Source organism: Mustela erminea, chromosome 1 (genome assembly GCF_009829155.1).
Source record: "Mustela erminea isolate mMusErm1 chromosome 1, mMusErm1.Pri, whole genome shotgun sequence".
Lineage (NCBI taxonomy): Eukaryota > Metazoa > Chordata > Mammalia > Carnivora > Mustelidae > Mustela > Mustela erminea.
This window is the reverse complement of record NC_045614.1, coordinates 109015815-109030059: the sequence shown is the minus strand read 5'-3', so window position 1 is coordinate 109030059 and position 14245 is coordinate 109015815. Positions and strand designations below refer to the sequence as shown.

The window sequence follows — 14245 nt, the reverse complement described above, 5'->3', positions numbered from 1 at the left end:
GGAAAATGTGGTCTACAGTATCAGACGCAGTCCTAGCCCAGGGGGTTATCTGAATTGTCTGGGCTTGGTGAGGAGAACAGAGGAAGAGTGTGAGTCATTCCAGAGGGGGAATGGCACGACTGAATCGTGGGTGACGCATGTATGGTGTTTTGGAGGAGTAAGAGGTTCGCATGGGTAGAATATGCGATGGGAAGTGAGTGTGTTGGGAGGGTGAGGAGAGGGAAGGAGAGAGAGATGGGGTCAGGCCACAAAGGGCCTTAACAGACCATGGGAAAGATCAGGGCCTCGTGCACGACTTACCCTGAACTGTAACCCAGAGTACTGACAGACGGCTGGTACTAGACTCCAAGGTTGGTTTCCTCCCAGTCTGGGATTTTTTCAGTTCTAGCATGTGCTGTTGCTCTCTGCAATTAAATAAGCAAACATTATTACATTGAGAATTAAATAAAGAGGAATTGTTGGTGGTGAGTCAACTACTTACGAGCTTGTTTTAATGTTAGAGAAGATTGAATACCTTTGAATTTGCTTCAGAGTATAGCCATGCTGTTGGGAATTAGAGAAAGGTAAAAATACACAAATTTGCACTGCTGAGCCAGGAGAGATCAAGACAAGGGACTCTTGTTACAGGGCAGGGATTAGGACTCTCCTAGACTGGTTGCTAACCAGCTCTTCTCTGTGACCTCAGGCAAGTCCTCTGTAGGCCTCGGCTTTCTTATCTATAAAATGGGGATAATAATGCTGATTCATTATCTGTTATCTGCAATTCTGAGATCCAAAGAACCCTGAAAACCAAAAGTTGGTTTGGTTTGGTTTGGATTTCATGACATTTGTGACAGCTTCATTTGGTAGTGAAATCTGGCCTGAACTTTGAAGCTCTATAGTCATTTTCTAGTTGGTATGAATAGTCATGAATTCTGAAGAAACATTAACATTTGATTATGGGGTGTTGACCTAAATCCTGCTGGAATTGTTTATAATATATGCTATATGAGCTCTCCTCCAAGTTATAAAATCAAAATTATTCTAGATTCTAAAATATCTGGCTCCAAGGGTTTCAGATAAGAGACTTTATCCCTGGGGCATCTGGGTGGCTCAGTGGGTTAAAGCCTCTGCCTTCGGCCCAGGTCATGATCCCAGGGTCCTGGGATTGAGCCCCGCATCGGGCTCTCTGCTCAGCAGGGAGCCTGCTTCCCTTACTTTCTCTCTCTCTGCCTGCCTCTCTGCCTACTTGAATTCTCCGTCAAATAAATAAAAATCTTAAAAAAAAAGAGAGAGACTTTATCCCTGTAATACCTTCACCATGGGGTTGTGTGAGGATTCTATTTCTGACGGCAGAACTCAGGAAAAGGTAAAACCATTATTATTTATTTAGACTCAGAAATGAGATTCCCCTCTCCCATCCCTCAGAATGAGAGAGGGTACCAACTGATGAAACCTATGTTGGTTTTTAGTGCTTTTACATTTTAGTCTGTCCAGTTTGATTGACAGTATATCAATTATTGAAAAAAGATGTGTGTGTTTTTTTTTTCTTTGAACTGTCTTACTCTGAACACTTCTCCTGCTCCTCCTCCGCCTCCCCCTTCTTCTTCTTCTTTAATCTTTACCTACTTGGGTAGGGGTCTTATTTGTCTTCAGGTGACAAACTTATTTTTCAGTCATTTTTCCTGAGGTGAATCTTATGGAAACACATGCTTAGGTTATATATCTCCAAACTAAAACACAAATGGCTATGCTTATGTTCTGAGCATTCTCAGTAAAAGTGAGTTCTTAACATGTCCTAAAGCAGTGTCCTTGTTTGTAAAGTCATTGGTTAAAAACACAGCCCAAAAGTACTGTTCTAGTTTTCATTCAGTATTTCCTGAGTAGTTTTATTTTTGTGGTCGATTTTTGGCATGCTCTCTGTTTCCTCAAGCGATATAAAACCCGTTTGTTGTGTCTAATCCTTGACCTGTGGGCATGGTTATGCAACACACTTCTTGCATTAGGAAAATTTTAACTGAAAATTTCATATACTAAAATGTTTGGGATGAAAGATTAAATATTTCAAAAGGAAGAAATAAAGCAATCGTTTTCAAATGCGCTTTTTAGTCAGACATTTGTCTTTAGTCAGAGTTGGGTTGAGACATATCATTAATAAATCTTTTTGCCCTTCTGGCTCCTGGTCCCCAGTGTCTTTCCCCTGGAGCACTGTGGCTGCCAATTTAGGATTGCAGCCTGTGTGTGTATGCGTGTATGCATGTGTGCGTGTGTGTGTCTGTGCGCACACACGCATGTACCTTTGTTTGGGTAAGTGTTACTCGGGGCCCCACTCTTGGCTGGCAGTGCTGGTGTCTGGTGGTTTCACCGCAGCAACACAATGAGGAATGCAGGGATTGGGTATTGGCTTAAGGGAACAGGAATGCTAAGGTTTAATAGAATGTAAGGATTAGAATGGAGACTTTCTATATTGGTTCAGAGATGGGGAGGGGAAGAAACCCAGGAAAGGAATTTTTTCTTCTATCTGGTTCTAGGTTGCATGCTTTCTTCCCCTATTTTGCCAGTTCTACAACCAACCAAACAAAGAATCACTGAATTTCCTCTCCCTCAGAAGGAAGTGTGGGGAATAAAAGTTTCAGTCACTTATGAGTGAAGAGATCTATATCTTGATGGATTTTGCCATCATGATTTGTATCATTACAATAGGCTAGTCCTGTTCGTGAGCATATAGGAGCAAATGGCCCCTTTCCACTTTCTCCTTGTCTCAGGCTATGGCATGAGAATATAAGGGCAACAGTTTGGGAAAACTTTTGCTTTGCAGTTTTCTAGTTGGTTGCCCTTGGGTAAAATCTCTTTACTCTCTGCTAGATATTCCATCTTCATTTTTTTCCCCCCATATATCCTATTTTCTTTGAGTCTCTCTAAAGTATTATAAGGGCAGGGTAAATTATCATCTGTTTAATATTACTCAAAATATGAAAACATTGTGGGTTTTTTTTCTACTTAGTTTCTGGATTGCTGTAAAGCTGTTTGGGGTAGGAATTATTTAAACCCCTCCAAGGCTCAATTTCTTCATCCTAATGAGAAGATACCGGAAAATAATGACATAAATGTGTTTTGATAAATGTGAAGTCTTTTATCGACAGGATGTCATTTAAGGGGGGAAAAATGGTTAATTTGATTAGTGACTATTATTCCTTCTGGTAAGATTGCTAGCTGTCATCGTCGGCTATGTAGTAGCCGGTTGTAGACATGCATCTGTAGATAGTGGACCTAGTTTCCTTGTTCTGAGTTGGAAAGTAACAATATCTCCTGTCGGTTCTTTCCTCCCACCACCATCGGCCCTTCTCTAAGCAGTATTCCACTGAACTGAAGAAACTGTACTGCCAAATTGCAAAGACATGTCCCATCCAGATCAAGGTGATGACCCCACCTCCACAGGGCGCTGTCATCCGTGCCATGCCTGTCTACAAGAAAGCTGAGCATGTCACCGAGGTGGTGAAACGGTGCCCCAACCACGAGCTGAGCCGTGAATTCAATGAGGGTAAGAATTGGGATCTGGGGCTGCTAGACTAAACTCCTAAAGACAGAGATCCTGTGGAGATTTTACTTTGGGGTCCATCTACCTGGTTCTAAACTCTGCAATCTGAGGACAGCTCAGTCTACCTCTTCATCTAACAGAGTGTCTGAGACTAATGATAACCACATTGATGGCTCCATAACAATTGGACTATTCATAATTTAATGTTGGTAATTACTAGGTGACCTGAACTTGCCTCTTCACTCCCTGCTGTTTCCTTCCTTTTTCTCTTTTCTTTTTTCAAATGAGAGGGTGGAGGAGGGACAACCTGACCTCTGACCCCTTCAGCCCACATGAGGGTAACCTTCAACTTTAGTGCCTTTCCTAGAGTGGGTGTCTAGGCCATACCAGCCAAGAGCTGGGACGAGCATAAAAGGTGAGAAACACTAAAAAACAGAAGAGGAGAGTGGGAAAAAAAGAAAAAGGTATGAAGATAATTAATGGGCAATGGGAGCAAAGAGAAGATATAGGACATAAGCAAAATCGTGGACCGGGAGTCAGGACGCAGGCATTTTGGGGGCCTCCTTTAAGCTCAGTGTAACCTGGATAAGTCACGCCCCATGTTCTAAGCCTCAGCTACAACAAGAGCTTTACAATAAGGTCACTATTTCCAAGGGTTCTCTTACATTGGACATTCTAAGGTTCTATGAAAGGAGGTTAAGTAAGGAGCAGTGGAAAGTAGAAATGAGGGACAAGAGAACACCTAAGTATTCATCAAAAGAGGGATCTGGGTGCAGGAGGCTTGGAAGGTAGGATACTTTATATAGAAAATATATTTTAAAAAAGAAATGTTGGTAGTAGCTATTGTGATGTAGGAATAAATGGTAGCGAATAATGGTAGAATAAAGAGAGTGGATAGAAATTTCAACAGAGAAAGTAAAAATCCTCCCACCATAACACAACTACTTTTTACACATTAATTTCCAGTCCTTGTCTACACAGCCTCATTTTCAATACTTTTCCATCTTGATTTTCACTTAACAGTATGTCTTAAAGATGATTTCTTATAGCTAGGCTCCATTTTAGGTTTCCACAACTGCCCTTGATCCATCAAGAGGATATAACTGTAGTTTGTTTTGTTTTGATTTTTCACTGTTTGACGTAGCACCTGTTTTTAGTTGTCGCCAAATAAATGATTCTGCAGAGAGCATTTTCATACTTAACTTTTGACTTTTGCAGAATAACAATTTTTATACAATGATAATATGTACCCAAAGATTAAGAACACATTTATGGCTCCCACTTCCAATTCTCAGATCAGCTTCTTTCTTTTGGAGCTCTGTCAAGTGTCCCAATTTTGTGCAATCTGGCCTATGCCCTTTCAAGAGCATGCTTCCGTTTTCTGATCCTTCAGCCTGGAGTTTTTTCAGCACCAGAAAACCAGTACGCTTCTCAGCTTTATAACCAAAGCAGGTGTAAAATCAAAGGTTCCTGCCTGGCTCAGTCAGTTCAGCATGTGACTCTTGATGTCAGGGTCATGAGTTCGAGCCCCGCATTAAGTGTAGATCTTTTAAAAAAAAAAAAAAGCAGGTGTAAATATGAAGACTTTATGGCAGAGAAAAGAACAGGCAATGATACATCTATTATCTCTTGTTAGTATTTTTGCTAGTCAGTTTTGGAAATCTATTCTCCAGCTGGGTTTTGGAGTTTTAGGGTTTTTTGTTTGTTTTTTGTTTTTGTTTTTTGTTTTTTATGAACTAGTTCCTTTTACTTCTCTTTCCCATGGGAGATAGCAGAATCCCTTCTATGGATCAGAGCAGAGATGTAGTCATAGAATTCCTGGAAAGCTTGAATTTTTAACCTTCAGCACAAGAAACAAAGGGACTATTCCCTTAAATATAGATGAGCATTCCAGGCCTTTCTGTTGTTACAGAGTCACACCTTCATTCATCTGATACCTGCAATGAGTTCTCTTCCTTTCTTCAAGGATGTATGTTTCCTCTATTGAATAAACCGTTTCTTCAGCCACCAATATTTTGCCCATGCAGCTTCATTTTCCTTCTCTCTTTCCCTTTCTTTCTTTGAATGCAAAGAACTAACTATTTTGTCTTTCTTTGTTCTGCAGGACAGATTGCCCCTCCCAGTCATTTGATTCGAGTAGAAGGAAACAGCCATGCACAGTACGTAGAAGACCCCATCACAGGAAGACAGAGTGTGTTGGTACCTTATGAGCCACCGCAGGTAAAAAGACAAGGACTGGGCTGACTTGGGAGAACATGTTTTGGTAATAAAGGGTGTTTTGAGGGTCTCTTTCTGCATCAGTGTTTGTCATGAAATACAATCCTTTTGGTATTTCTCCTCTCCCTCTTTACCACACTGCTTCTCTATCCCCTTCAGAACTCCTACATTTGTACTAGGTTAACTTGATGAAATTGCTGTGTACCCACATTCCCATCTTAAAAGCCTGTGATAATTGAACTTGCAATTGGGTAAATACCAGACCTTTTCTCATCTAGAGAATCTAACTGGCAATTGAACTGGTAGTAGATTTGGACTGGATGCCGATTTATTTCCAGTGGCCTACAAATGGGAGACTCTGAGGGGGGTCTCTTAGCTCAAGTTTGGACGAACAGGTGGCAGATTAGGAAAGCAGACTGGGTCTGTGTTAAGAACACTGGAGTGGTGAAACCAGTCTCATGGTTTGCCCATTTGCTGTATGGGCAGTTCCCTTGTGGCTCTGCCTCCCTAAACTTCAGTTGCCTTGCTCATAAATGATCACTTTGGAATAGCTGATTTAATCCAGAGGACATTTTAGCTCCAGAGTGGTATTTATGGAACTTTACATTTAAATCTGTGTTTTCCTATTTTATTCACATGGGGGAAATATCCCTGGATGTTGCTGCTATTTTAGATAATTCTTTCATTTCTCCCCCTCTTTGAATTAGGTGATAGGGATTAGCTTGCAAATGAATAAGATCAGTAGGATCAAAAAGTTCTACGATTTTGGGGCTCTTGTGTGGCTCAGTTGGTTAAGAGACCAACTCCTGATTTCTGCTCAGGTCATGATCTCATGGTCCTGAGATGGAGCCCTGTGTCAGGCTCTGCGTTGAGCCAGGACCCTGCTTCTCTCTCTCTGCCTCTTCCTGTGCCCCTCCCGCATTCTCTCTCTTTCTCTCTCTCCCCTTCTCTCTCTCTCTAAAATAAATCTATTTTTAAAAAAGTATTACATTTTAAAGTCTTTTTCACCTAATTTAGTGTCCGGTGTTGCAAACATTAAGCTTCCCAAGAGACAAGTCAAAGAGAAATCTACAATGGGTTTTAGAGCTTGTCTTTCTAGAGGAAAGTGTATCACCTCATTCAGAAGTGAATTAGTTAACTAGAGAGAAGTGAGAAGGAAGAACATCAGTTCAAACCATTGCTAACCCAGAGTCTTTTTCCTCCTGCGTTCAGGTTGGCACTGAATTCACGACAGTCCTGTACAATTTCATGTGTAACAGCAGTTGTGTTGGAGGGATGAACCGCCGTCCAATTTTAATCATTGTTACTCTGGAAACCAGAGAGTAAGTGGCATATGCAGAATTGTCATTCTGCAAAACACCGTGGGCAGAGGGCAACGTGAAATTGTGTTTGCTCTATCATTACCTTCCCATGCACAGCAAAGAGCTACCCTTGATTTGTTTCCTTTGTGCTTTAAATCCTGGCTGCAAACACCGACATAAAAGATCTAAGAAGGTGGAGACAGAACAGGGTGCATTAAGGTGGGGGGAAGAAAAGAACTGGGAAGGCATGCAAGTCACTTCATACCTGAATTCCTGACATTTGACTGCAATCGTTTCTGATTAGACAGTGTTTGTTTTCATGCGGCTCCCAAGGCAGTTAACAGTTTCCTTGAGTAAGTCTGGGCTGCCTCAGGGGGTTTTATCCAGAAACATCCACTGGCTTAACTCAACTTTCCTTCAAAATCTGTAGCTAAATACAGCTGTTCAGTTAATGGCTTGGAGGTTCTTTGCAGAACAAATGGAATGTTATTTACTAATATTGTTTGTGACATGTAAGCCCTTTTGTGTTCTGCCAAGTGCTTCTGGGTCCATCCTCAAAGCAGCCATGAGGGAGCCGGTGGTGATGGTGGGTGGGTGATGACTGGCACTGCATATGGAAATGAGAGAACACCAGGGATTTTTACAGTTCTTTTCCATGTCACCCTTTCTCTCCCTCCTTTCTGATTTGTAGTGGGCAAGTCCTGGGCCGACGCTGCTTTGAGGCCCGGATCTGTGCTTGCCCAGGGAGAGACCGGAAGGCGGATGAAGACAGCATCAGGAAGCAGCAGGTGTCGGACAGCGCAAAGAACGGTGACGGTACGAAGCGCCGTAAGTAGCTGTAGTAGCCAAACGGGGTAGGGCAAAATCGACTCCAGATGTGGGGGCCGGGAGCGGTAGTGGGAAGCTGCATAGGAAGACCTCAGGGCTTCAGGGGCAAGAATGACTTGAGGTCCCGCAGCCAGTGCGAGCGGCTGTCCTGATAATGGAGGGACTCCCAGATGTGCCTGACAGCTTGGCATAAGCAAATCATCCAGGTGGGGATTTCTTTGTCCAGCGGTCCTCACACTGTGACTTCCAGACCAGTAGCATCAGCAATCATCTTGCCACTGGGTAGAAATGCTAATTCTTAGTTCCCAGACCTGCTGAATCAAAAACTAAGCGTATGCGCTCCCGATACCAGTTTATCTTTCTATAATTGCGCGGAAGGGCTGAAAATAGCGTCTACCTTATGAATTCTTGGAAACAATGAGATTTAAAAATATATTTCATGAAGCACCGTCTGGGGAATATGTAGATAGGAGTTTCATGGAGTTTTGACATGTATTACCATCTTGGGGCCTCAGTTTCTTCGTTAATAATGAGACTAATGATTTAGGGCTATTGTTTTCAAACTCACTTTGTTAGGCAGTGAGAATTTTTTTTTTTTTATGAAATATTGCAAAGAAGATCCCTACGGTGCATATAGATTAAAGTAGAATGGTGCTATTTGAAGGGGACAGGAGTCAGGGGTGGTCTGTGACTCTCAGCTGTCTCTTGCCCATGTGGTACAGGGGTTTAGACCTCCAGGTAACAAAGTGTGAAAACCACTGACCCACATGTGCATGTAACTTGTGAGAAGAAGTTGATTCTAGAAGACACTTCGCATAAGCCTGTTATCATTACAAGTATTTTAAAGTATACCATGCTGTGACTTATTTCATGAAAACACATTTTAATCTTACTACTGGTTAGTATCCAGAAGAAATAGAAATTGTATCGCATTTTACAGAACAACAGAATGTTATAGGAGCTACTCATCATCAACTTCTCACTGTTCTTATGATTTCCATTCCTGTTAGACTCCTTTTCTCCCTGATTATTCCTCAAAAAAGTGTATATGTATGATTTATCGTACACATACACAAACATACAATACTTAACTATGTATATAATTTTATATCCACCCTAATTTTCCTCTTGAGTCTGTCTAGTGGCATCATTTATATATGCTTCCCTAAGTACCTCAGTTACCTACAAATTAATAGCTTTGAGTAAGAATAGATCATCCGAACTTTGGCAGAAGAATCCTCTCTATATCCTGGATCCTGGCTGTAGTACCTCATGTTAGAAACCTAAAGGGTTTATGAGCTGCCTCCGCTCACTTTACCGGAGGGAAAACCAAGGGCCTGGCAGTGAAACGGGCTGTCTGAAGTTATGTGATGTATACATTGTCACAGGAGGGCTGAACCCACAAGCTGAACACATGGGCAAAACAGCTTCTACAACACCCCTTCCTTTACCTCCTTGGAAGATAAATGATCTGAAACATAAAACACCAAACCCATTTATCTTCCTTCCTCAAACAGCTGTTCACAGTCACAGGCTCCTGAGACTCGAGGATCCCTGCAGCACCACATAGGCCAAAGACTCTCTTTCAGCTTCCCAGCATGTCCTTCTCCTGCTTACTTCTCCCCCCTCACCACCTCATCATTGTTAGGCCTACACTCAATGTAAATGCAGTGCTTACCAAGGAAATGGAGGCTTAGGATGGGAAACTCTAATCTCACAGGTTTGCTGAGGCTACTGTTTGTGTAATAAATGTGCTAGTGCTTCAGAAATGTTCCCAGGATGAAACTTGCGTTTTCCCTCCACCAGCTTTTCGTCAGAACACACATGGCATCCAGATGACATCCATTAAGAAACGGAGGTCCCCAGATGATGAGCTGTTATATTTACCAGTGAGTCTCCCTTGAGTCTTCATGATTACTTTATTTTTACCTTCTCTGTGTTATCTGATTATCTGTGACAATGAGAAAGGGAAGATGGTGACTAGGGAGATAAGACAAGAAAAAAACATTGTTTGAGAAATCAGGAAATGATCCCTCCCCTATTTTGGAATCTGTCAGTAGTGCAGGCGTTCTACTTAAAACTCACCCAGTCAAAGCACCTCCTCTAATATATTTTTTCTTACCCAAATATTTATAGCTAAGTTGCCATTCATTGTCTAAGAATGATAAAGTTACCCTAGACAGTGTGGCCATACCATCCCATGGCCAAGATTGAGATTGTGTCAGAAGGAGCTCACAGATTCGAGAGTAAAACAATTATAGACTTGACTGCAATTTCTTTTAGAAAGTGCTCTACAGAAAGCCAAGCCAGACAGGATCCTCAGTTATATGTGAATGGCCAGAAGACTCAGCCCAGTTGTGGTATAAGAGCATTGTTCATTCCTACGAGGACGTAAGTCCTCTCAAAGTCACTAGGGGGTCCCTTTCTAGGCTATGGTTGTAGTCTGTGGAATGCTTAGCACCTTCGGTTTTGGCCATCCAGAGCAGTGGCAAAGTCTTGATAACCAGCATAACCCTAGACACCATCTTAGCGTACCTGAGACCCAAGCATGCAGGACCAGGAGATTGACAGGGAGCTGCCTCCCCTGTATTGAAGCTAAACCAACTGGACAGGTTTGGGTGTGCCACACCTGCTCCCCTGCCTTCTCTGGGCCCTGACCTTCGGGGCAACAGACTGCTTGCTCGTAAAACAATGAGACAGTGAGTTGGCCAAGATTCTCAGTGTCTATTTTCTCAGGCTACATATGTAAATGGACTTGTGAACTTTAAGTTCAACATTATTCTGATAGACCAAATATTCCAAAAGAACTAATGTGTTTTCAGCTGCTGAAATAGGAACCAGGTTGTACTAAGGAAGGTGGTACCTTGTCATCAGTTACATTTCATCTTTAGTGAAGATTTTGCTAAACTGGAATGTGTGAATTAGGGGAGGAGGGGACCTTTTAATTTAACATGCATTTAGTTGATATCTGTTGGATGGCAAATATGCCTGAGCATTTGGAGTAGAATAGAATTTTTACCTTCCAAGGATTTGCCTTCTAGCAAGGAGACAGAACATAATGAAAGAAATCCTTCTGCAGAGCTGGACTTGATGGCGTGGGAGCACATAGAAAGGACAGAACATTCACCCAGGTCAGGGAAAGATTTGCAGAGGTGACCACAGAGCTGGGATAAGTAGGAGCTAACATGACATACGGTAGAGAAACCTTTCCATTTCTGAATTCTGACAATTCCTGCCTCTTAGGGAGGGGACTGGGAAAATGCCTAGGAAACGGAACTGAAATAGGCACCCACTCATGGGACCCCACAAGTGCTCACGTGCCCTGATTGTCTCACTCCGGTCCTGGTCCTGCTCGTGCTTTGAAAAAATTTTAAGAGACTCTCTTAAATAGAGAAGTGTGTTTTGCCTCAGCTGAGAATGTCTGTCTTTCCAGAGATTGTCAATAACTGTTAATTCTCATTACTTTCAGTAGTTGTTTCTTATAAAATCACTGCAGATGCTGTCCTAACAAATACTGAATCATGGGGAAGTTCAGGATAAAGTTCCTGTGAGTCTCAGATCACAATATTTCCTGTGACCAGTCAATACATGCCCTTGTTTGATGTGTGTTTCTGTTTAAAGACACCTTATTTCACGTATACTATTGACTCATTTACACTGAACTCATGACCAACAGCACTACAATTCATGCCTAAATGAAGCTTATCAAACACGTTTTCTCCATAAGGCATGTTGTAGCTTTCTGGCACCTGGAATCCTAGACAGCACTTCAACATTAACCTTGGGGAGCAGTTTAAAGAGCAGGTTCACCAAAAAACAAACAAACAAACAAAACAAAACAAAACAAAAACAAAAAACCCCACAAAACCCAAAAAACAAAATAACAATAAAAACACACATACACAAATGTGGAAAATGTGGCGCTGAATAGACCGTGGAAAGGACACTTGTTGTGACATGAAAGCTGGAACAAGACAGCATGCCCTTGTTCACCAGAACTGGGCACGTGCCTGAGCAGCTGCGATGTGTCCCCCGTGTGAGTCGTGAAAGGCCACAGAGTGTCATGAGTCTTGGTTTCTGTGTTACAAATGAATGTTAGCAAGCGGGTGAATTTGGCAATACTGAGTCCACAGATAAGGAGGACTGACAGTACTGCTGACTATTCTAGAGTTCTTCATCGTTCCTTTCTCTCTCCTTACGCTCTGCACGCAGGTGAGGGGCCGCGAGACCTATGAAATGCTGCTCAAGATCAAGGAGTCCCTGGAACTCATGCAGTATCTGCCTCAGCACACGATCGAGACCTACAGGCAGCAGCAGCAACAGCAACACCAGCATCTACTTCAGAAACAGTGAGTGTGTCGATGTGTCCTTTCAAGAGGCGTGAGTAAGAGTGACTGTTCATTCCGGTCAGAAATGGGGTGATGGGTGGGTGACGTAGAAGACGAGTAGTGAGACAGCAGAACACCACAGGTGACTCCTTTGGAGTTTCAACAACCTTCTGGGTTTCTTTGCATAGCTTGGAGAAGGTTCCACCTAGCTTCTGAAATTGAAGCTAAAACGTTTTAGGTGAATTACAAAGAGACTAACGCTAACACAGTTTGTTCCCTCTACCCTGCATCCATACACATCTATCCATAGGAGAATTTTGAGCATATGCTCTCCTCTAGTTGTGACGTGTATATTTAACAACATGTGTATTTAACAACATATAACCTTCCCTCATCCCAGTAGATTGTCCTGTACCTTGCCTGGGAGGCACACAATCCACTTTTGGGAAAACCATTGTAGACTGGGGATAGCACACAGGTTTAATTGGAAGTGACTCCTTGGAGTTCTCCATTGAGGATTCTGAGTCCTAGTGCATGCTCATGGGGAGACTGTCTGGATGCCAAATGGCAAAGTAGCATCTTCTTGTCTTAGCATCTTTGTTCCATGTTGTCTTCCAGCAATATGTTTTTACATAAATTGGGCCAGATTTTCTCTGTGCAATGTATATGTTATATGTTTATATGTTAATTTTTACCTCGACTCTTAGATCTTTGATGATATGAACTGTTTTATGATTAATCAGAACAGAATAGCTCTTATGGGAGAAAGGAAAGTTGTCAAATCAAGACTCTCTTGAGTCTTAACCCTTCTATGCTTAAGAATGATCATTTGTTGGCTTAAGGGTCTATACTGGAAATATTGGCAGAGTCTCTGTAGATAATGTAAAATGTATACATTTTGGGCCCATTTAAGTAATTTGGTCATTCAACTCTACTCTTCAGACAAAAAGAAACGAAGCCAAAATCATCTTGCCTTTTACAGTAGAAATGTAAATGAACACTAAGTAATGGTTATTTTCTGATACGTTAATAGCTGCTATAGAGAGATAGCTATGCAAAGTACAAGAAAGAGGGCTCCTCATCCTCTTTTTAATCAGCATAAATGCAGCCGAGGAATTGGACTGCATCTGTGAAACTCTGGAGGCCTCCTCTGAGCACCTGCCGGCCCTAGGGTACTGGGTAGGCAGCTGAGGGGTGGAAAAGAAGTTTGCTCTCCCTTAAAGGACTTCAGGCTCATTGAGCATTTAAGACCTCATTTGCCTGGAAGGGATCTCACCATTTACTTTGAGCATGAAAGTTTTGCAAATCATAATTATAAGGTTTTACAGTAAGGCTGAGTGGGAAGATTAATCAGAAGGTTTCTTGGGGACACAAAGTATTCCAAAGGAGAATGAGAACGCGAGGTTGCAGACAGAGTTCCCAATGCAAATCCTATATATTCTTTAGGATATCAGAAGGAAATATATGTTAATATATTCAAGTGTAAAACTGATTTAGTTCTTTGTAAAATCTTGCAGCAGGGATCAAAGAAACAGACCAGTAATATCATTTACAGACCAAGAGAGGCTAAGTGCGTCTCTTTTGAGAGGGAAATATGCATGTGATGGTATTAAGAAACACTCCCCAAATGCCTCTAGTTCACTCTGGAAATGTCTGGCTCAGCCAAAATGACCTCAGAAGGATTACATAGCCACATATCATGCTGAACTAGTTACTCTGTGATAGTCTTCCCTGTCTTTTTTCCAGTTAACAGGAGAAGTACTGTCAGACCAAATTGATACTTATTAAATGATGTGGCTTAGAAAATCTGACCATTTAGGACAGGGGTTGGCAAAATGTTTTTTCTGTGAAACACCAGTAGTAAACATCTTTGATTTTCGGGTCCATATGTTCTCTTGTAACTTGCTACCTAGTTCTGCCTCTTGGCACAAAAGCAACCACAGTGTGTAAATGAATGAGAGTGGCTGGTGCTTTTTATGGACACTGCAACTTTAATTCCATATCATTTTCATATCATGAAAGAATTCTTCTTTTGAATTTTCACACTTTTAAAA

The 14245-nt window shown here is 41.9% G+C and overlaps 1 protein-coding gene across 8 annotated transcripts in view; it reads left to right on the top strand.

Moving 5' to 3' along the window:
- The window catches only part of TP63 (tumor protein p63), a 221858-nt gene that overhangs the window by 188708 nt on the left and 18905 nt on the right, over positions 1-14245 (top strand). For 6 of the 8 annotated variants that reach the window (XM_032337942.1, XM_032337939.1, XM_032337943.1 and 3 more), the window contains 6 exons: positions 3334-3520; positions 5622-5737; positions 6947-7056; positions 7727-7863; positions 9670-9752; positions 12076-12212. In XM_032337942.1, the coding sequence (XP_032193833.1) occupies positions 3334-3520; positions 5622-5737; positions 6947-7056; positions 7727-7863; positions 9670-9752; positions 12076-12212 (770 nt within the window). The remainder of the gene's footprint in view (positions 1-3333; positions 3521-5621; positions 5738-6946; positions 7057-7726; positions 7864-9669; positions 9753-12075; positions 12213-14245) is intronic. The other 2 variants (XM_032337940.1, XM_032337954.1) reach the window with 1 other exon arrangement.